At 38.4% G+C, this 23,605-nt stretch overlaps 1 protein-coding gene across 1 annotated transcript in view; it reads right to left on the bottom strand.

Moving 5' to 3' along the window:
- atp1a2a (ATPase Na+/K+ transporting subunit alpha 2a) overlaps positions 1 to 23,605 on the bottom strand; it is a 37,969-nt gene that overhangs the window by 8,088 nt on the left and 6,276 nt on the right. The window contains exons 5-17 of the mRNA XM_053330773.1: positions 23,343 to 23,456; positions 22,701 to 22,835; positions 21,409 to 21,526; positions 19,490 to 19,758; positions 17,805 to 18,003; positions 12,480 to 12,589; positions 9,492 to 9,626; positions 7,106 to 7,185; positions 6,210 to 6,319; positions 4,876 to 5,051; positions 1,565 to 1,701; positions 1,022 to 1,172; positions 89 to 257 (exon numbers count right to left, since the gene is read on the bottom strand). Of these exons, the coding sequence (XP_053186748.1) occupies positions 89 to 257; positions 1,022 to 1,172; positions 1,565 to 1,701; positions 4,876 to 5,051; positions 6,210 to 6,319; positions 7,106 to 7,185; positions 9,492 to 9,626; positions 12,480 to 12,589; positions 17,805 to 18,003; positions 19,490 to 19,758; positions 21,409 to 21,526; positions 22,701 to 22,835; positions 23,343 to 23,456 (1,903 nt within the window). The remainder of the gene's footprint in view (positions 1 to 88; positions 258 to 1,021; positions 1,173 to 1,564; positions 1,702 to 4,875; positions 5,052 to 6,209; positions 6,320 to 7,105; positions 7,186 to 9,491; positions 9,627 to 12,479; positions 12,590 to 17,804; positions 18,004 to 19,489; positions 19,759 to 21,408; positions 21,527 to 22,700; positions 22,836 to 23,342; positions 23,457 to 23,605) is intronic.

Genomic DNA, 23,605 nt, shown 5'->3' with positions numbered 1-23,605 from the left:
TTTATTTTCTCCTCCATTCTGTCATCCGTGTCTTTCTTTCTCTCTGTCACTCCACCACCAGCACCACCACCACCACCACCACACTCACCCTCCTCCACTCCCGTGACGATGGAAGCGAAGTTGTCGTCCAGCAGGATCATGTCAGCCGCCTGCTTGGACACATCAGAGCCGGCGATCCCCATGGCAACGCCGATGTCGGCTTTCTTCAGGGCCGGAGAGTCGTTCACGCCGTCGCCTGTCACAGCCACGATCGCCCCCTGCACCCACAAGGACCGACGAACAAAAAGTGTCAAGAAAAGAAAGATAAGTACAATGATTTAAGCTTTTTCTTTCTCCACTTCCCTCTCCTCCACCCTCCCTTTCTGTCTTAATAATGTCTTTTCAAAGCAGCTCTGGGGAGATTAAATGAAAAATGAAATTGAGTTGCAATCATTCAGTCACATGGAGTGAAAGTGAGTGAGTCAGGGTGAATTGTAGCATGACCTCAATATATGGGGGTGTATGCAGATTTATACACACATCTATTTTTGACATTTTCCATAAAAGCTGAGAACACAAATCAAAGCATATATATAAAAATGGTTTGAATTATTGAAATTACACATAAGACATGTAGTACATCATATACTTTACAGATATACACTTGTATTCAAACATGTACTTGTAAACAGGCCTTCCTAGCATGCACAAACATACACAAAGCCCTGCATTCATCCATTAAACCACCTGCGTTAACAAATAGCACACAACACACACAAGGAAAACTGTATTCAGCTTTAAATGGTAGGGACACACACATACACACACACACACACACACACACACCTGTATTCAACCATACCTCCACACATTCAAGCATTCATCCAGACTTAATCACAAACACACATACCCATACTTACATTCAGCTATATAAACACACACAACTCTATTCAGCTGCATGCTCTTGAAAAGGCCGAATCACACACATTCACACACTCTCTCACAAACGCGCACACACGCACACACGCTCCTGTCCATTGACCTGTCTCTGGCAGCCCTCCACTATGATGAGCTTCTGCTGAGGAGAGGTACGAGCAAACACTATCTCAGTGTGGTTCCTCAGCAGGTCGTCCAGGTACTCCGAACTCATGTCCTTTAAGTCCGAGCCGTGTACCACGCAAGCCTTGGCATCCCTGGGAAACAAACACAGACACAAACACAGTAAGGACTCGGTGATTTTGGGGACCATTATGCAAAAGAGCACAATGACATTTTCATGCGTTCACCTTGAGGTTGTCTCTCACTGTCTACCAAACACACTAGACTGCCTAGTGCACTTTTTCATGCTCTTCTATTCCAGCTAACACACACACACATCACTGCCCATATACTCATACACACACACACACAAAAAAAAAAGTTACTCTTGGATGCTTGAGCACACAACCTTAACCTCCCCTGACACACACACACACACACACACACACACACACACACACACACACACACACACACACACACACACACACACACACACACACACACACACACACACACACACACACACACACACACACACACAGACCTGGGGTTAACTTGGCTCAGAGGGATGTTCAGTCTCTCAGCGATGTCCTCAACCGTCTCGTTGCCCTCAGAGATGATGCCCACACCTTTAGCAATGGCCTTGGCCGTGATTGGGTGGTCCCCGGTTACCATGATCACCTGTCCATACACAAAAGGTTCCGTAAATCACAGAGTATTATCACTTTACACCCCTCTGTATCACATCGGTATGCCATGTGTCACAGCATGTTTGAGGTATGGTAGCATATGGGCCTCTATGGTCTATAAGTCAAATGTTTTGTATGGTTACACTGGAAAAGAATGGCGCTATTAGGGGTTAGACGTCCAATTCCAGCAGTATATTCTACAGACAAGGAGTTTGGACCAAAAGAAGCCCTGCATTTGTCTTTGGTTCCTGTCGTATTCAGGCTGGATATCTGACCCTCTTGAAATATTTGCTCATCCTCATTCAACAGCCCCCCAGTGCATCTACAACAGGTCAAGAATAACACACAACTGGTTTCAGGCAGCATATTTTCAGTTCTCCTCAACAAGGTTATACTAGTTTCAGTGTTGAGTTTTAGTATGTGTCCTGGCAGAGCTTTTCTGATACAATCTTTTATTATAATCTAAATAAAATAAATCGGAAGAATGAGGTTTTACTGAAAAGCTCACTTCTCATTTCACCACATAAGTGACTATGGAACATGTTGTATAATGGGTTTCATTCTCAATTTCTCCAAAAGCAGAACAAATCTGTCCAACTCTGCAACAGCATTAAATGTACCATTTGTATTTATTTCACAAGCAAAGAAACTGGAAAGTAAAACAGGTTATTCTTATATATAGATAGTCACAAGGACAAGATGTCCAGAGTTTAGGTTTATAAATGTATCCATATATATAGCACAAACAATAACTTGGAAATATTTGGTATATCATATCTGAAACCTTTTATGTGAAGTGATAATGAGTTATATAGGGTCCATTCTTGAAATCCCCACTACCACCATACTTTACATTTGGACAAACAGGTTTTATAGATGTGCAATAAACATAAAGCACTATATGATTGCACTAAAGCCTCTGGATTGGTGCTGTGATAAATCAAAGATGAAAAAAAGTCTTTGAGCCCCCCTTCCCTGAAAAATGCAATTAAAGCAACATAGCCATATGCTCTAGTTTCTTCCTGGGCTCAGTTATGAGGAAACACACCAGATTTCTACAGGTATGTGCAGCAATATGTGCTAAATTGTGTTAGACAATACACTATGTTTCTGATAATACCTACCATTTATATAAAGGATGTTCACACAACTTGTAAAAGTGTATCATCTGCATAGAATACAACTCTAACAAACATGTCAACTACTTTAAACCCCACTTTAGTTTAAGTAGTTCATTTTAAATGTGAATGTGATGGAAGAGAGTCCATGAGAGAACTGATTCAACCGTATCGTAGCTAATCCAGTGTCATTTGCTTCCTGGGTCTTAGTCTCTATTTACCCACTCATACTCTTTCTAAAAAGCTTGATTTGACTTGATAAAATCTTGGGTAATGTTTTGTTTTACAGGTTCTTCAATCTAATGCTAATTTCCTGGAAACTTCTGAGTAATTTTAATAGATATTTTACAGAGAGGGTGGTACAGTTCAGTTTCTTAAAATCTCTATGATGAGCACTCTTCCTGTATACTGTCAAAAATTACATAACCCAATGAAACTTACTTTTAGGAAATCATTGAAAAAAATGTTCATATATCTAATTTGTTAAGACATTTGAAAATAAACAATAACATAAAGTGTTACAAAGTCTTTCTTGTGCATAATGATGTAAGATAGCCTATATGATGCCAGTATTTTGCTTCCTGTAACCATTTTGCTCATCATCAAACAAGCCTATAGTGCAAGGTGTTATAAAAATTGTATTTGCTACACTGCATAGGAAACACAAGATGCTTAGCTCAGGTTAATAAGAGAACATGATATATACTGTGAAGGAGGAAGATAAGTATTGCCAGATTTGTCTTTTTTATACCCTGCGAGTGGAAACAGGGACCTTAATCAACTAGACACAGATATACAATTATCTGCAATTTCAGCATGTTGAAAGGTCAACCAACGGTCAAAGAGGAAACTGAAAAGAAGAAACACCCACGTATTCCTCATGTGAACTGTATGTTGCACTGTTAAACGCTCCTTTTGTACAAGATAATAAATTGTTAAACTTTGGATCGTCGGCTCCAGTCTCCATTGATTAAGGTTAATAGGAAGAAATTCTTTTGACACAATGAAATGAAAAGAACTGCATCTCAGCCCACGCTGCAAAACCTGCAATGTATACCAGAATGCTTCAGTTAAAACAAAGATTATATAATTGCAACTAAAACATCAAATCCAACATGTTGTTCGTTTTGTTGCCTTTTTTAAGCCTAAACTCCTCAGCCATTTACTACACTACAAACAATAGTTCTACTTTCACTCACTTCTGCCTCACGTTTGTTCTTTAAGCCAATTACAGCGTGTCTTTCACAAATGTCAATGTGGAAAGAAGCATGATAAAGTACTGTACCTGAAATTAAATATGCAGAATCCTGTATTTGTAATACTTCCTCTGAATTAGAATGACACATTCCAACTCATTATCCATTTTAATCTCTGTTGGACGTTGTTCGACCTTCCCTTCGGCCTGGGTAATTACTTTCAGACAAAACATTTGCTCTGTGTGTATTTGCATAGCATATAATGAAGAAAAAACTGTAATAATTTTATTGAATCTGCATTTTATAAAATGGAACCTTTTACAAAAACTTCATATTGGAATATAATACTCAATCCTCTATCTTTATCTTTGCTTTTGCTTTTTTTTCCACATAAAAAAATACATTTTTGCCATCCTTAAGATTGAGTGATTGCTGATCCCAAAGCTGTTATCTATGTATTTCATTTTCAGAGTTACATCTATTCTTATTTCTGTTACTCATTGTTTCCACAAAAACTGACAATTCTCATGTTCAAGCTGAGATAGAGAGAGTTGACACCCTCTGAATAAATATCAAAACTGTTCACCTTGCTTCTGGTAGACTGGTCTTCTTTTAAGAGTGTATGCAGTGAATATGTTATCAGCAGCTTCCTGGAGAAAAAAATAACTTCATTTCTACATTGATTATAAGCTATCAAGGCCCCATGAAGTGATCGGTTCTCGTTTGGAGTCCATTTTGTGTTTGAAAGATTTTTGACATGCAAATTCCTTCTCTTGAGAGCTTGATAAATGAAGCCCCCAAAAAAGGCTTTTCAGGAACTACAATGAAGGGTGAATATGTGGAACCAATTACCTTGATGCCAGCAGAGCGGCATTTACCCACTGCATCAGGCACAGCAGCACGCGGTGGATCAATCATGGAGATGAGACCCAGGAAGCAGAGCTGCTCGGTAGGGAAGTTCATGTCGTCAGCGTCGAAGGTGTATCCTCGAGGGAACTGGGATGGAGGCAAATTAAAGTGGCAGAAGCCTGCGAGAAGAGGGAGCAGTGAGGTTATTGTTCATAACTGACTTAAAATAACAACTCATAGTCTACTGAGCTAGTGAAAAATGAACATTTACCTGACACTTTAAAAAGTGTACCTATTTTTCATGACCCTAAGGATGATTTGAGTCCAAAACATCCAACAACAGCAATAAGGCTGCTCCAGAGTATTTTGCTGTTGCTACTTTAAGCAACATAGTACAAAGTAAAGTAAATATGAAACTCAACAAAAGGCTCTGAAAGACACCTTCAAAAAATGCATTGTCCTCTGACTGCAATGATCCTTTACCTTACAGTGTGCATACAAATCATTTTTAATTTTAGATGTAGGTTCCAGATCTGAAAGACAAATTGAATCAGCCACTCTTATTAATTTATGATCCATAACCTCTGAAATATGTATCCGGTGAAGCCCTATGGAACAAAGCAAAAATAAAATGCTGCTGATGAAAATACAGGCTCTGTCTAAATGTGGAGGAAACCTTCTTGTCACAAAACACCCAACCCATCATCATCATTACCTTAGGTATAACTGAGATTCAATAATTTACATGAATTCAGGTGTTTCACTCCAAAAATGGCAGTAGTCCACATTCACTGTTCGAAAAAAGAAAAAAGTGACACCTACTCTAAGAAAATGATGATTGCACATAATTATTACTTGTGGCACTTTTAGGAGATGCTAAGTAACTTTTTTTCCCCTGGTTTTTAAAATGATGACATTTGCAAAGTCTGAATGCTGAACACTTAAGAGATATTGAAAGCTGAACTTCAGGTAATTACTTATTTTTACATAAAATGCAATTTTATTACGAAATGTGTTACAGATGTGCAGATGATATTTAGTTTAGTGCAGCGTTTGACCTGAATTATCTCATGATACATTCAGCAGAACATATTACTATTCACACCATTTAAAAAACATATCTCTAACATTTTGTGTAACAATGGTCACTTCAGCTTTCAGCTTTGTTACAGTGCCAAAGGCATTTTCTTTTTTTTCTCTCTACACTTTTATAGGGACATTTGGCTAAACTATTTTTTTTTACCAAGGAGATTTTAAAAAGTATGGGCTGTATCCAACTGTCTCTCCCACACTATCTATTCACAGATAAGCCAGATAATACTTGCAACCAAACATACCGAGCACTCTCTCTCCCAGTCCTCCCAGCTCCATGTAGGCATTTTGGAAAGCATCTTTCCAGTTTTCATCAAGCGGATACTCCTGGCCATGGAGCATGATGGTGCCGCACCTGTTAAACAGAAATTAATTAATAATATTATTACCAACACTATTAATAACATTATCTCTACCTGAAAAGCAAGTCTGTTAAAAAAAAAAGAAAAAGTACAGTTAACAAAAGGAAACTGATACAGTAATGGGTGATGACGAAATAAAAAAGCAAGCTGTATTAACTATGCCCTTCAGTTGATCATTAAATAAACCATTATAAGTGATATTCTGAATTAATTACACATTAAATATTTATGTTTAAGGAAAGGTGGATGAAAATTGTTCTGGGACAGTGGCATGCACAAGCTCCCTAACCTTAAAAGGTGAATATTATTCCAGTAATGCAGCTTAAGATTTATTTTTATTTATTTTTTTAATTTATACTGTTTTTTTAAAACATGGACCAACACAGGAGAATAAGTTGTTGCCAAGGTAACAACTAAAGGAGAGCCAAATAAATAACACACCATTAATATGGGTTGGCCAGGTGGCAATATTACCAAAATGAACCACGTGGGTCCCATTTGGGAACCCATAGGCAATTACTCTATCATTAAAAAGGTTATTTAAAGAAAATTAGGGTGAATTCTCCCCTACTACATCTATGCTACAAAAGCCAGGCAGCGCTATAACTGCAACATAATTATACTGTACATAATGGCACCATTTTAATTGATATTATTTTTGTTCTTATTGAATTACAGTAAATATGTGTAAAGCTAAAGCTAGCTGTAGCTGTAATTAGGTCAAAATTATGTGCCTCCACTTGTAAGTTGTACAATTGATCCATTATTGATTAGCCAACCTGTCCAGGATTCTCTCCGGTGCTCCCTTCATGACCAGAATATATCCAGAGGGATTGTCCTCCACCTCATGGATAGAGAGCTTGAAGAAAGGGGAAGAGGTGAAGACAACATGTCAGGATTCAGAACAAAATATATCCAGTTACATTTATATCAGAACAAGATGTAACATGTAGTTTATTGCAGGTTTTCGTAACGTAAAGGCTCAATACAGACATGCTCCTTAGTCATACTCAACATGTCATATGTATTCCCTGAGTTGAAGAAGTCATTCATTCATGCTCTCACATGTATTTCTGCTCGCACACAAACACACACACCCACACACTCACACACTCACCCAGGTAATTTGTATCTGAGTCACAGCATATCTAATCTCAGGAAACCAGAGCAAAATTGCTTTTTTTCCCTCAACACAGGCGTTCCTATTTTAAGTCGGGGAACAGGTGCACAAAATGCATGCAGGAAGTCCTTTGTTTGCTCCAACATCACTGTTGTGTTATTCATATGTTGGTTCAAATCTCCAGATGGGCAGGGAAACAACTGGGTGTGGAAAGTGAAGCAGAAACATCCCCGTGCCTTAATTGCTACGGTGCCCTTGAGCAAGGTGTTAATGCTCTATGTGATTTTTCATGGTTCGATGTTAACTTTAAATATAGCCACAAGCAGCAATGAACGGGGTCCAAACACAAAGGGCAGTCTTTGACTTATTATGACCTTCAGAAGAATTTGAAAACGTGCCACGTACAGAAATAGCCTCATGGTTGGCGAGTTTGCATTGGACACCGGGGGATTTGAACTCTTGACCTTTAAATCCCTAGAGAGGGTGACTCACTGAATGTTCCAGTGGGGAGACATGGTGTCCACACACAACAACGTGATGTAGTGATATCACACATACAAAATCTGGGGTATTCTTGTCAGTTTAAACTTTTATATGCTTACAACAGTCAAAATATTGGTGATAAAATTCTGTAAAAATAAATGAATGAATAAAAAAATCACACCAAATTTTTATTTACTCGAGTGTATTGTCAAATATTTTGGTGAAATGTGTTTTAAAATGTGCATAAAGTAAAAAGTACAGCACCATTTGAAGCACTTGTACCATTTAGATGATGTGTCAATTTTGATAGTGTGAATGAAGACTTCTGGAGTCATAAATGTGAACTGATATTTTGAAAAATATAGAGCGACGGACTTCTGTGCTAAGCATAAGGTGGAGTGAAGCAAATGTTTGTCACAATTCATTGGATGTGCTGAAATTCAGCTCTGTAGGATGTACAATTGATGTTACTTTGATTTGTTTTCTGAAGGCTGGGATATAAAATATCTTCATATATCTTCAGATCATTTAGATTCAATATAATGTGCCATGCTCACTTGAATCAATCATTACCAAATTTTATGCATTGACTAAGTCATCACCTGAGAGCATGCAAACTGAATGGAGAAGGAGAGGGAGAAGAATCCTAACAAATACAATGCAATTATGAGATATACACTTTTCACATTTGAAGGAGAAGGAGAAGAAGTAGAAGAAGTAGAAGGAGTAGAAGGAGCAGAAGGAGTAGAAGAAGTAGAAGAAGTAGAAGGAGTAGAAGGAGTAGAAGAAGTAGAAGGAGTAGAGGAAGTAGTAGAAGTAGAAGGAGTAGAAGAAGTAGAAGAAGTAGAAGGAGTAGAAGGAGCAGAAGGAGTAGAAGAAGTAGAAGAAGTAGAAGGAGTAGAAGGAGTAGAAGAAGTAGAAGGAGTAGAGGAAGTAGTAGAAGTAGAAGGAGTAGAAGAAGTAGAAGGAGTAGAAGGAGTAGAAGAAGAAGGAGTAGAAGGAGTAGAAGGAGCAGAAGGAGTAGAAGGAGTAGAAGGAGTAGAAGAAGTAGAAGGAGTAAAAGGAGTAGAAGGAGTAGAAGGAGTAGAAGGAGTAGAAGTAGAAGGAGTAGAAGAAGTAGAAGAAGTAGAAGGAGTAGAAGGAGTAGAAGTAGAAGAAGAAGTAGAAGGAGTAGAAGAAGTAGAAGGAGTAGAAGAAGTAGAAGGAGTAGAAGTAGAAGAAGAAGTAGAAGGAGTAGAAGAAGTAGAAGGAGTAGAAGAAGTAGAAGGAGTAGAAGGAGTAGAAGGAGTAGAAGAAGTAGAAGGAGTAGAAGTAGAAGGAGTAGAAGGAGTAGAAGTAGAAGAAGTAGAAGGAGTAGAAGGAGTAGAAGGAGTAGAAGAAGTAGAAGAAGTAGAAGTAGAAGAAGTAGAAGGAGTAGAAGTAGAAGAAGTAGAAGAAGTAGAAGGAGTAGAAGGAGTAGAAGGAGTAGAAGTAGAAGAAGTAGAAGGAGTAGAAGTAGAAGTAGAAGAAGTAGAAGGAGTAGAACCACACATCCATGATTAAACATTACTCCCATGCAGTACCTGGTACTTGTTGGTGGAGTTGAAGGGGATCTCTACCACTTTGGTGTTTCTGGCTCTCATGTCACGAACACTCCCACAGCACAGCTCGATGCATTTAAACAGAGCTGACTCTGATGCATCTCCCACTGTGTCCCTCTGGGGAAACACACACAGCCACACATTAGCACAGTCACTCACATATGCATATTAAGAAATGAGCGTTGTCTGTCTGGCTGCCTGTGTTTATCGCTCTGCAGTAGAGGGGAGCTTTTGGATTTGTGTGTTAATTAACTGATTAAAGCTGCACCTGAGAGGACATTCTTTATTTCCATTATGGTTCTCATTAATGATGCAGATAGCAGAGTATCATCTGCATTAGCAATGCTGTTCTTAAAGTTATATTTAATGTAAAAGTCATGATAGTACAAAACATAATTTTCATTTTCTGGCTAAGGGATTAAGAATAATTTGGTTAACAGCAGTTTGACTTCTGCTGGAGAAATTCAGCTGATTACTTTGGCACGTACACTGTTTGCAATGTTTCTTAAGGGCTTTTTCTAACTTTATGCATGGAAGAAAACTCCAGATAGCGAAAGTTCACATCATATTGCAGGAACACATTGCTATTGATTATTGCCAATAGGCAATGTTGTTGCTAAAGTACTGCAGAAAAATATGTGGTCCAGTTTTGTTTACAGTCTATTAATGACATCAGTTCATTTTTTAGAGGTAAACCACATGTAATCTGTATATTTAGAGCAAATTAGACAAGCATGTCATACACATTCAAACATTTTAAGTGCACGAAAATGTTGTCTATCCATTTTAATATTTAGAAATTAATTGTCTACATATTTGCACATGTAAACACTATTTGCACATGTAGATATCCATACACATAGGGTAAGTATTCCTATTTTATGAGGCTCAGAATGGATTATCCTCTGTTTGGATACACATTGCTTGACATTTGTTTTTGTATTTTTTGCAGATTTATTGGCTTGTGACAAATTTGCCTGCTTGGTGCTTGAATAATATCAGAGAAAATTCCCTTCTGATAACCTGTAACATCCCCCTCAGTGACATTCTGCAATGATCAGTGCAAATAATCCCGCCTTTGGAGCCAATTTATTAAAATCAATGCTGAACTGATTGACCGAGTGCCCAATATACAGACAGGGGCCGAACCAAGACAAGAGATTTCTCTTTGTTCCTGTTTATTCATTCATGAACAGCCACAAAACAAGGACACACGCTCCGTAAGATTTGTCCTTGTTTGTGCCTTTTCATGAATGAATAAATAGATCAAGGAAATTCCATTTCTCTGTTTTTCCGGGTGTAGATGGGAACTTGTTCTCGTAATGGTGGTGCAGCCTGGGCCTTGACTGCTGTGTTTGAGTGCTGTCAGAAGACACAGCTGTTACTTAATGCAAGAAGGAAGTCTGGGCACCTCGAGGGCCTGAGAGGCTGCTTCGACAGGGTCTGCTCCCACCGGAGTCAAGAAGCTGTAATCCCAGTGACTGAGAGCCAACCGAGAATTCCTTCAGGTCAATGTAGCACAGGTTGGGGGATAGCGGGATATTATTGACTTACCCACCCAGCAGTGTGTTTGTGCATCAGTGTGGGGGAGTTATTTCCAGGGGTGCATTGAATTATCCTGAGTGTGTGTTTATATATGACAGGGAAGCTGTGAGAGTGTGTGTGTAGAGTACACATGTGTCAAATGGTACTGACAGGATATTTTTATTCCCTGTGAGTGCCATGTGCATGAGGTGGAGTTCATTTACTCACTGTACTGTACTGAAGTCAAATAATGAAATACTAACCCTTCACTTTAGAGCCTTATATTGTACTTTTTGCTTCACTATATTATATACTATATGAATATATCAGCTATTCTAAAGGAAAATATACATAGTAATCATACAAATTATGATGCAAACTGTTGTATATATGCCCATTGTTTTCTTACCAATAGTGGCAGACTGTACCTTACTGCAAGTACATTTACTCAAGTACTGCTGTCCGGCACTCCAATATATTTCAGAGGTAAATATTGTATTATTTTTACTCCACTACACTTTTCATTATTATTATTTTACATACAAAACATAACATCCGTTTATAAAATACTATACATTTGTAGCCTATAGATTAAATGGCCCAACCGTATGTACAATAAAGTAGTTAAAATAAGCTCCACCTCAACGAGGCACAATATTAACATGCAGCTTACATAATATAATAACACCAGTACATTAATTTAGCAATATAACAGTCTGAAAGGGGTTACTAAGCACACTGAGTACTTAAAACCTGTGTCTACTTGGCTGCTAATACGGTTGTTCTTTTGTATTTTGCTGCACAGGAATAAGGCTGGTATTATGTTTTAATACCAGAAACCGAAACCAACAATGGATTCATCCCACTAAAAAGGTATGCTTCTCTAGCCTGATCATTACAGTAAAGGAATGTGTCAACCGAGTATAAAAGTATGGCTCTTTAATGTGGTTTTAATTGTTTTTTGGCAGCAGTGGAGCTCAATGCCATGGCACAAACACAATCCTTCCATGATAAATGAATTGTTAGTTTTCATTCTTATGATTTTATGTATTGAAAAAATAAAAAAGATTGACTAAAGCCAGCTTTATCCTTTGAGTAAAATGCTGCAGGATTCTTTAGATGTAATGAAGTATTTTTACATTACAGTATTACTAGTGTAACCAAAAGGATTTGAATACTTCCTCAGCAGCTGCTTATTTCTGAGTGACAGCTCTCCTGACACTCTCCTGATGTTGTTAACTTCACCCTACTGGCAAACCATGTAGGCAAAATCTTGTCTTATGAATAATGTGCATCTATTATTTGATTCAAATCTAAAAAGACCTGCTCATTATGTCCTTGGATTAAACTAGACCTGTTACACCCCACTGATTCAGAGAGAGGAGATAATTTATGAGGCTAAAACATCAATGTAAAGGATGTTGTGTGTGTGGTGGAGGTTTATACCATCAAGATGGGAAGGTCCTCCTGTCCAGCTTTGAAATCAGCTCTGTTGCACAGGCCAGCCACGCGAGACAGAGCAGCCCAAGTAGCAGAGCTCTTATCAAAACCTGAACCTGAAAGAATAGCAGTGGGAGCTGTGTTAGACTTTTTTTAAGTAGGCCTCATGCAGTATTTATGCTACTGACTTAACTCTTGGTTCACAGAGTAGCATGGGATCTAGTAGCTAAATAACAGAATTGGGGTCAGTTAAGTTGAGCAATCACTTTTTCCTTGACAGAAAGTGATTTTTCAATTCCCCAGTTTGGAGAATGGCATTCATTTTTAACTAGAATGTCTCGAGAAAAAAAAAATACAAGCTGTTTGGGAGATAACTCGCATCAAAATTTCATCCTTCGCACCTAATCGAACTGTAACTGACCTTCACTGTGCTGTTTGAGTCTGCATTCATATTTCATTTTAGCTTTAGCCTCTAGAGTGGTCACTGTCACTGTGATTGTGAAAACAGAATATGATAGTGTCATGCAACATGCAGCACACAGTGGTAAACTGTAGCTGGAGTTGTTGAATGTGACAAAAGGCTAAAAACTTGTAACAGATGCATAAAATAGCCTCTCCTGTTGAAAAATGAATACTAGACCTTCTTCAGCACTTGCACTGTTTCAGGCCTTTGTCAGTACTGCTGGCTATTCAGTTCAATTCAGTTCCAGTTAAATAGGTGAGATACAGTGAATACAGACATATAGCAAGTGGAAATAACAGCCTGATTTTAATGGATTTTTAGAGTAGATTAACTACTTTAAAGGTCTCCAGCTATTCAGGGCTTTCAAGCTTTAACACATTTTTGAAGCAACTGCCTTTCCTTTTTGAAAACAGACGCAGATGTTTTAAGACAGACATGTTTATAGTGTTGTCAAGTTCATTCCTCACCTGTAGACATCTGCAAACCACTAAAGCTTGTACTTTATGTTTCTTACCCTTTTATAAGATGCTTTTTTTCCCTAGTCTTATGTGAAGGAAAGTAAGTCGAGGTAAGGTCACAAAATCTGTTGTTGAGCATTATACACAACATTATACAACCATTGTGAAAGATATTACATTCAGTAAGCTTCATAAGACTGTAGCTGTGAAACAGAGGGTCAGAGGGAGCATTATCCTTGGACTGTGATATGGCATGCATAACTTTCTTCTGTAAAGTCTAGTCTCTCAAGATAACTAGGAGAAGTATTGCATCATTACAGAAATAGTATAAAATAAAGACTGATGTTATAAAGGCTCCAGGTGAAAGAAAAAAGCCTCAACTCAAAAACTAAACCAATATATTTTGACTTTTTTTTTCTCCATCAGTTAATCAATATGGCCCTTAAAGTTGAAAAATGCATCAATATGAACACTTACAAATCTCAATAACCCAACTGTTTACCTTGATATGCTCAACATGATTTAGATTTCTAATGTAGCGTAAAACAATAAAGTTTGCTTTTCTTATATTTGAGGATAGTTCATTGCATTTTGTCCATGTGTCCACCTTAACCAGTTCCTTATTTAAATGATTTTGCAGATCTAGATTTTTGTGTGATATCGAATAATTTTTTATCAGCAAATAATACTTTATGTAAAATGCTAATTGACTTCACAAAATCATGTATATACAGAATGAGGAGGAGTGGCCCTATAATTGATCCCTGGGGGACGCCATATTTGATTTACTTTGAGAATTGTGACTATTTACATATACATGTTGCTTCCTCCCATAACTTCTGAACCAAAAGGCCATAAAGCCACACTGTGATGAGACTAATCACTAAGTCTACAATACGCAATTCTGTTCAACACTAGAAGTCAATATATATATATAGGTCATCTTTTTTCTTCACCAGAGTTGTACAATTCTAGCAATCTTTGTCATTTTGGGCACAACCCCACAAAAGAGAGAGATATTGACAGAGTAAACACAACTTCATTCACAATAGCTTTAAGAATTTTGCTCTAGATTTCATCTGCAGCAACTATTTGAGAGCTTTTCATAGTCATAATAATTTTAGAGACTTCAATTCTGTCAGTTGGCATCAAAAAGAATGAATAATAATAATAGAAGAATAATAGAAGATATTTGAAAGTAGTACCCTCTGGTTAAGGAGATTTTCACCCCTGGAGATAAAATGGTTTTAAGATCAGCATTGTCAAAATCATAGCTGGCATTGTGTTTGATTTTGGTGTCAGGAAGACTCAGTGGTTTTTGACTTGGGCTGAGGACTCTGTTGAATACCTTTCAGGATTGCTTTTGATCATCTTGAGAAGCTTTAATAAGCTTGGTGTAGTCTCCACTTACTCATTCATATTACATGTGTGAGCTTATTTCTGTATTTTGTATATGACTGTTTATTTGCATCACTGGGGTTGTTGATATAGCGCTTATAAAGTTTGTTCTGTTTATTGATGGATTTGATGGTACCCCTAGTGAGCCATAATTTCTGATCTATAGCGCCATGTTTAATGATCTTTTCAGGTAATGGGGCGAATCAATGCAGTCAGTTATTTCATCAATTAGAACAACATATGGAGTGTCTGGATCTTTACAATCATAAACTGAGTCCCATGTTGTGGCTCACTAGTTTATGCATAGTTGTTTTTACATGTAGAACATTTGTTTTAGGATGTTAACCATCTATCCTTTTAGTAAAGTTAATAAAATGTACAATAGGAAAAGGGTCTGTAATGAATGAAAGTATTACCCCTGAGTCAATACAAGCATTGTGAATATTAGTAATGATGTTATCAATAATCGACTTGTTGGATTTTGTTTCTTTAGTAAATGTATTTATTGTCAGGGAAAAAGAAAATGAAGAATATAGAGTGCTAATAAAAATGTTTTTAGCACCATCTCCTTTAAAATCATCTAGTTTAGTCATGAAAGTGTCAGAATCAGAGTCTTGGGGTCAATAAATCCCTCCATTAATTAGATTTTTAACATTGATTACATTTAACTCAATGAATAGAGAATCTGAGTGACCATCTTCAATAATGAGGTCGTCACCACAAACATTTACGGAGTGTCTCAAACATATACACACTGAACAGCCTGGTCTGCCAAGTCTATTTCTGTTGTATAATGTGCAACCATCATCAAGGTTAAGAATATCCACATATGATATATCATTAAGGATTAAAGTTTCACTGCAGCCAGTTAGACCAAATCTACAGCCTATACTGGCCAAAAGGGAGACTAGATCATTCTCATGTGTGCAGACTTCTAGAGCCACTTTCCTGGACAGGGATTAAGTCTAGTCCAATACTAGACTTGTTTTTCAATGGATATTTTCACAGAATCCTGTCTTTAGTCTAGGACTAGTCTTAACTAGTCTGACTAGTCTCTGTCTAAGAAACTGTACTCTAGTGTTAAGATGTAGCAACTGATATGAATAGTGATTTTTGTTATTTATTTCATGTTTATGTCATGTGACTGATGTAAAACTGATTTAATACCATACTTAAAAAGCTCATGTCTGAAGATCCAAACATCTCAAAGCTTAGAAATAGAGAAAACAGAGGACTAAAAATTCAATTTAACGTCCAATGCAAACATACACGGCCAAAAAACAACTACAGCAAGATCGAAGCCAACAAGCAATAAAGAGCAGGCAGGCGCATCCATCTTGGGTCCAACTGGCCAAAAGCTTATACTTGTGCTCTTTATGCAAGTCATCAGCAGTTTCACTCTTTTGGCTGTTAGATTTGACAGAACATGAATCTTTGGTGTACATGACCCTTTTCTTCACTTTTAAAATTCCTGTTCCTGACATTTTATTGAGCAAATTTGACAATAATTAATTTCATACTGTTGGGCTTCGGTCCAAAGCAGTGGTTCATGTGTCATTTTCAGAGGCTGCTCCTCTATGTTGGGATTAATAACTAATTAACTAATAACCTTATTTGTATTTTGTTCACAATCGTCTTCAGTCAGTTCCATCTACAGTACTACTCTTGTTCATCAAAGGAGTCCTCCAGAATGATTATCATACTTCTTTTGCAGTTCAGACAGTTTTCCGATCATATTTCTGAATGAATATTTTATGATTTCTTTTACCTATTCTGTGATGGAGTCAGTGATAGCCTTCTTGACAAGTTCGATTGAGAAACCACCAATTGCTGATTCTGCAGGAGAAATCAGAGCTCTGAAATAGAATATCAATCTGTTTGCTTATTGTCTTTGATATCAGCTCTGGGCACAATTTGTCTTTGTTCAGATTCCTCTGACGTGTCATCACTTTTCTTTCACTTTTGATTACCTGTGGCACATTGAATTGATTGCTGGTCGATGGTATTGCAGTCTCTAACCACTAGAACTTATGCTGTCATTGCCAACAACAGCCAAATAAACAAACAATATACTAGAAGTGTTTAGGACACTAAAGTGACAAAGTGGAGGATCACAATAAAAATCATATTACCTGTTGATGGACTGGAGCTTGTTACACTTGCATCTTATTCTCACTGCTGTGATGGTCCCTGTGCCTGTTGCCTTGGTCCTGTGTATTGTGTTTACAGTGTGTGCTCTTGAGTTAACTGGGATCTCATGGCAAGTGTTTCCTAGTTACTTCAGCTTGCCTGCCCAGATGCCAATGTGTCAGTCCCTTCACCCTTCACCAAGCCTGGGATGTTCTTTTTGTGTTGCTTCTTTTTGTTTTAACACTGACAACATGCACTTCATGTCAGCCACTGCATTCATGCACTCTCATACACCACTGATCCTGACTTTCATACCCCACTGCAGTTGCTATTGTTATTTACTTTATACATTTCAGTTTGTTACTCTTAAATTTGGCATTTATCTCCCTTTTTTTGTTGTGGGTCATAATAGCCATCACCATCTTATATAGTCATTGTATGATTGCTTATACTGCTTATCTAATTTAATACTTATTGGTATTGGTTTTGTTTTTAGTTGTTTTTTTGTCTCCTAAACCTGCTTCAAGCTTCTTTGAAATTTGGCTCAATGTGTTGCTGTTTGGTAGGAGACAGGAATCCAATCGGTTCTGCAGCTGCAGTCTTGCCGCGTAACTCTGGGAAAAGAAATGTTTGTACTGGGGGTTGTGCCGCCCACTGCATACTGCTGCTCAATTAATCCGAGCGACAGCGCATACTGCAATGTCGGCTGGCAGTGTGAACATTGGACAGATGAATTTTGGCAGGTGGGCATACTTCCCCTCTGCATTCCCACACATACTCCATCTCCCCTTTATCTTTCCACCAAGCTACACCCTTCCTTCTTACCCACTCTTTCTCTTTCACTTCTGTCTTTCTTTTTATCTTTCCCTCTCTCTTTCTTACCAGTCTGGTCCTCAGTGGTGTCCGCCTCATGGATCTGGTTGTCGAACCACATGTGGGCCACGGTCATGCGGTTCTGGGTCAGTGTGCCCGTCTTGTCGGAGCAGATGGTGGAGGTGGAGCCGAGTGTCTCTACGGCCTCCAGGTTCTTCACCAGGCAGTTCTTCTTGGCCATACGCTTGGCAGTGAGAGTCAGACACACCTGGGAGAACGGCGGGAGAGTTGAGGAGGGGGGAGTTGGGGGGAAGGAGTTGGGGGTGGTGAGGGAGGGGAGAGAAGAGGTTGAGGGAGGGAAGACAAGGAAAGGCGAGGATGGATGATTGTTTGTCAGGGAGGGGAGAGAGCATGTGTACGCACCGGTGCATTCAAGTGTTTGTGGATGTGAAACCATGCGTGGTCCAGGTGCCTTACAGCTTATAGGTGTGTGTGTATATGTGTGTGTGTACTTGGTTGGCTGGTTAACAGCAGGTGCACAAGGACATAAAAATACGATGAATACACACATATGTTGTAAGAGACACATCACCACACATTAATTCAAGCTGACCACATTACTCACATAGCAACCAACGCAGCACAAACGCACACACAAACATTTCCACACACACACACACACACACACAACAAAACCAAAAGCAACTAAAGAAACGAGTCACTGGAAGTTAATTTATTTTTTTGAAACCAGTGAAATGTCGACTGATGGCATTTCAAATGCCAGCTGGCATCCACCTCAGTTCACACTTTGTTTATTGTTGCGGAAAAAGTTAGATGCACTTCGACATTTGAGCAACTTCAGCGTTCAGCAATAAATCATTTGCTTTGCTGTGTTGTGTAGCATCGTTAGAGATACAGCTAACATTCACAATGGGTTTTATTAGTTTGTAGAAAAGCAGAGGTTTAACTATTAACATAAATGATGGCGACTTTCCATTTAGCTGTGCTAGTAAAACCATGTTAGTGAGCCAGAAAGCAAAAAAAAAAAACTGAGCCCAGGAACTGGCACACTTTAAGTAACACCAATCAATATTTGTATATTACAATGATGACGAAGATGACTAATCCTAATGTTACAGGTGTTGCTTTTACTAACAAACACATTGTGGATGATCATCCAACTCTGCAGTTAACGTCTGCTGACTATTTTAGCCTGATAGCTGTTCTGTTCAAGTTGGTGGTGACCAAAACAGAGGTAAAAGGAGAGAGAATATTGGACTTCCATTGTTTAGGTAGACAGAAACATGCCAAAAATGAATGATAATGCTTGTGTGGTGGATATATAAGTAGTAAATAAGTAAGTAAACCTCACACCTCTGTTACCATTAATTAACCTCATCTTCACATAATTAATTATTATGGCTGAATAATTTTGCTTTAATTAAAATTTAAAAAAAAACACCATCAGAGTAACAACCCACCAAAAAATTAAATATAAAAAATTATCCATAAAATGAATATTTGCAGCATATTTACAATCATTTAATTTTATCTTGTCTTGAGGGTGTGCCCCGTGTCCTTGCTACAAATGAGCCTCATTTGTGTTGATAATAATTTCACTGTGGTAAATATTGACTTCTTGAAGAAAAATACATAAAGTTTTGAATGTGTGGGCACGTGTTTTTTTTTTGTTTTTTTTTAAATCAGTTAAAAAAAAAGAAAAGAAAAGAAAACACTCAACCACAATTACTCACAGTGACAGTAGCCAGCAGCCCTTCTGGCACGTTTGCCACGATGATGCCAATGAGGAAGATGACGGCCTCCAGCCACGTGTAGCCAAGGATGAGTGACAGGATGAAGAAGGAAACACCGAGGAAGACAGCCACACCAGTGATGATGTGGATGAAATGTTCAATCTCAATGTTGATGGGAGTCCGACGGACCTCAAGCTCAGAGGCCAGTGTGGCGATACGACCCATCACTGTGCGGTCTCCAGTGGCTATAACAATGCCACGGGCAGTACCTGGAGGGAGAGTTGGCACATATACTTATCTTGGTGTCTCTAGATAAAGACATCTGTGTAATATATTGTATTAAATATATATCAATTCTTAATAAAGGCCTTCAAAACACATCATTCTATCTATATTTTAATAACAATCAGTTTGTCAGAGCAGGTGGTTGAGCAGATTTCACATGATAGCTATTTTGTTTTTTTGAAGGACAGTTTTCAAATTTGATGTAATGAGACCACAAATCACACGGTGAAAAGTAAGGCTCTCAGCTGAGTGACCCCCGGTGCCCTAACTGCTTCGGTGAAATGCTCCTGTGTGAGACGGAGAGTGATGTGTAAAAAGACAAATGGCTTTTAACAATGTGGAAGACACTGTAGGAGTTGAGTGCTGTATTTTATAAACAGGAAGGAGGGTTGATGGGGAGGTGATGGCTGGTGATAAGTGGTGATGGATGAAGGTGAATTATACGTGTTGGTCAGATTGATGGTTGGGTGGACGGAGCAGTTTGCCAGACTGAGTGAGTGAGTAAAGTATCTGAATCACTTAAAATATAAACAATGTAATCATCATATCTCTGTCAGCAGCTTTTACAGGAAACATTTTGTCAGTAGAAAGTAGTTCCATTGACACCAAAAGCTCTGTGGATTATCAAGAGTGACTTTTTAAAGACTTTTTCTGAATGAGGATATTTAATCTTGTAATTTTTCCACACAAGAAACAATACTGGTATGAATCTCATCTCAAAACTTGGGCATATAAGACTTAATACTACCTACTACCTCTAGGTGTATATAGCCACCCTTTGTTTTGGATGACCCAACCTTTTAATGCAACCTATGGAAAGGGAGCAACAAAACATAAGATAGAAGACTAAACATGCCCCCCCCCCCCCCCACTGATAAATTTCATAACTTATTTACTACCCATTACTTATTTACCTCTTGAAAAGAAGGCACATTCATTTCTAAAGGGATTCTAAATATTATATTTTGGTATTGTGTTAACAGGATGCATTTAAAGTTTTAAAGGCAAACACAAAAGAAAGATTATTTAAATGCTCAGATAAAAGGAAATTTAAATCTTCCATGACATTTTGGGTATCTCCATCTGCTAATAAAGATCATGCAATATTATCATAATCTCCACAGCAACTCATAAATGGACTTTTGGACTAGATTATTTTTCCTCAGCTGCTGTTTCAATATTACTGAGCTCAACTAAATCACCTGTTGAGAAAATATTGGATTTACGGACCAAATTCTTCATTTTAAAATATATTATTAGACTTAAAATCATTTTTCCAGGACTGCTCACTTTAAATATATATGTAACCTACATTACATTTGAATTTAGATGTAAATTATGGTGAAGTTTCAGATTCTAATATAAAAAGTCTTATTGAAATGCCGAGTGCTTCAGTATGATTGACAGCAACTGAAATACCAAATGAAATCCCCATTGGTTTAATCTTAAATGGACGCACTTATTAATATTCTTTATGCATTCAAAACTCAATAACTAGGATCTGTAGGATGGAGGGATGAGCTCTGATAACATCTGCTCTGAAACACACAATGTTGATCTCCAGATGACTTTTTTAAAAAAAACGACATGTAGAGGTGATAGGAGACAATCTTGACCAGATGTGGCCTACTGACCCTCTACGCAGTTGGTGGAAAAGAAACAGATGTTGCGGGTCTCCAGAGGATTTTCGTGGGTGAACTCCGGGGAGCGAGTCTGAGGCTCTGATTCTCCCGTCAGAGAGGAGTTGTCCACCTTCACGGAGAGAGAGAGAGAGAGAGAGAGAGAGAGACAGGAAGAGAGAACAATGTTATCTAGTGACACATGCAGGGACAGAAAACAGGAGAGACGCAAGAGTTGAAACTGACAAGGTGGAAATGAAAGAAGGACCGCCTATCAGCAGCAAGTGTAGCGACACACTTGTCATGTCAAAACTGTGTTCTGGTGCTTGTGATTTTCATGCTCCAGCTTCACAACCAGCAAGTTACAGGGGAAGAAATGTATGTATGCAGTGTTTAACCGATCACCACTGTCTTATCACACTACTTCAAACTAAGTGGGATAAACTCATCAGTGATTGGTGGCTGAGTTCAAATGGTGATTTTTGCCTTACCAGAACACTGAAAACATGGACAACAACTAAAATCTTTTGGGACGGTGTAAACACAACTGTGAAAGACAATGATGGGATATTCCAGTTTCAACACTGGTTCCTTGGGATACATTGAAGAGAAAGGAACCTGTTTGAATATAGAATTAAAGGAAATTAGTGTATATAAATATCTGATTACTCTGTGACAAATACTTATTTAATGTTATCTTGTTTAGCAGCAGGACTCCAGGAATGGTAATGATGGTTAGTCTGTCAGTCTGCCTGTTCACCACTTTGGTCAAGACTAAAATATCTTGATGAATTTCAAATGGATTCTCATTAAATTTGCCAGAAATATTCATGGCCCCTAGATGATGAAGCCTAATGACTTTTGTGATCCTCTTAACTGTTCATTTAGCACCACTAGCAGGTCAAAATGTTCAAATATCCTGTAAAATAGCACAAAATCTACTCAATGAATAGACCATATTCATAGCAGACTGACTCAAAAGCAGGAAAAGTTTGTCCAGTTCTTTGATTTATGACCAAATACTCTAAACTAAGATGATAACCTCAGTAAACTTTACCTGCAACTCATTAGCAGACCTGCCTTCTATAGGTGCTAGAGGGGCTGTACTCTTAGTCTTCTTGTATTACTGTCACATAGTTTCAAATGTGAAAACTTGATAAAAATTGAATCATTAAAAAGAAGAAAAAAAGAATAACTGGAAAAGTAAAAGTAAAATTTAAAAAACTACACCAAAGTCAGCTGAGCTGTTGTTATTCCACTGAGACCTCCATGCCCCCCCAGAGCTCAGCCCAGCACCTCTCCCCTACCTTGCATCCGCTGGAGGAGATCACTCGAAGGTCAGCTGGGGTGCGGTCTCCCCCTTTGATCTCTACCAGATCTCCCTGCACCACAAGCTCAGCATCTATCTGCATCTTCTCCCCATCACGTATCACCACCGCTTGCTGGCATGGAGAAAAAGGAAGGGAGAGACAAGAAAGGAGATGGATTGTAAGGGAGAGGGAGAGAGAGAGAGAGAGAGAGAGAGAGAGAGAGAGAGAGACAGAGAGAGAGAGAGAGAAGGTTTGGGAACAGAGAGAGGATTTAGTCAGAGGAAAAGAGAGAAGTGCGATTAAAAGGAGCCAGAGGGGGAAGAGGTATGGGAAAGGCAGAGATAGAGAAAAAGGAAGAAAAGAGAGAAAAGACAGGTAGGGGAAAGGAGGCACAAGGAGGGAGTGAAAAGAGCCTAAATAGATTAAAGAATTAGGCAATCGAAGTGCTAGAGGTGGATAACACAGGGGGAGTTTTTATGCAAACACACTCACAATCCGAAGTTGGCTCAAACATTTATTCTTCCTTTGTGCAAGCTTATTAGGTTTCCACTCAAGTGAGTGTGTAAGCCCTACTTGAGGGACGGCTTATTGATTCAGAAAGCTCTGAGACTACACCAAACACCAAATGCATCAACTTACCTGTGGCACCATTTTCTTGAAGGAGTCCATGATTTTTGAGCTCTTAGCCTCTTGGAAGTAGGAGAAACAACCAGTGATGATCACCACTGCTGCCAGCACCACACCCAGATACAGCTGAAATGGGAGCAAAGTCAAGCCACAGGGGGAGTAGGTGTCATTATCGACTTAGTTTGGTTCATGTAAGGCATTTTAGCGTAGGAAAAGGGGATTTACAAACCTCAAACCGGTTTTAAAACAGCAAAACCTTAAATGCAGAGTGTAAA

This window comes from Scomber japonicus, chromosome 12 (genome assembly GCF_027409825.1).
Source record: "Scomber japonicus isolate fScoJap1 chromosome 12, fScoJap1.pri, whole genome shotgun sequence".
Lineage (NCBI taxonomy): Eukaryota > Metazoa > Chordata > Actinopteri > Scombriformes > Scombridae > Scomber > Scomber japonicus.
Note: the sequence above shows the minus strand (reverse complement) of the source record. Positions and strands in the feature narration are given on the sequence as shown.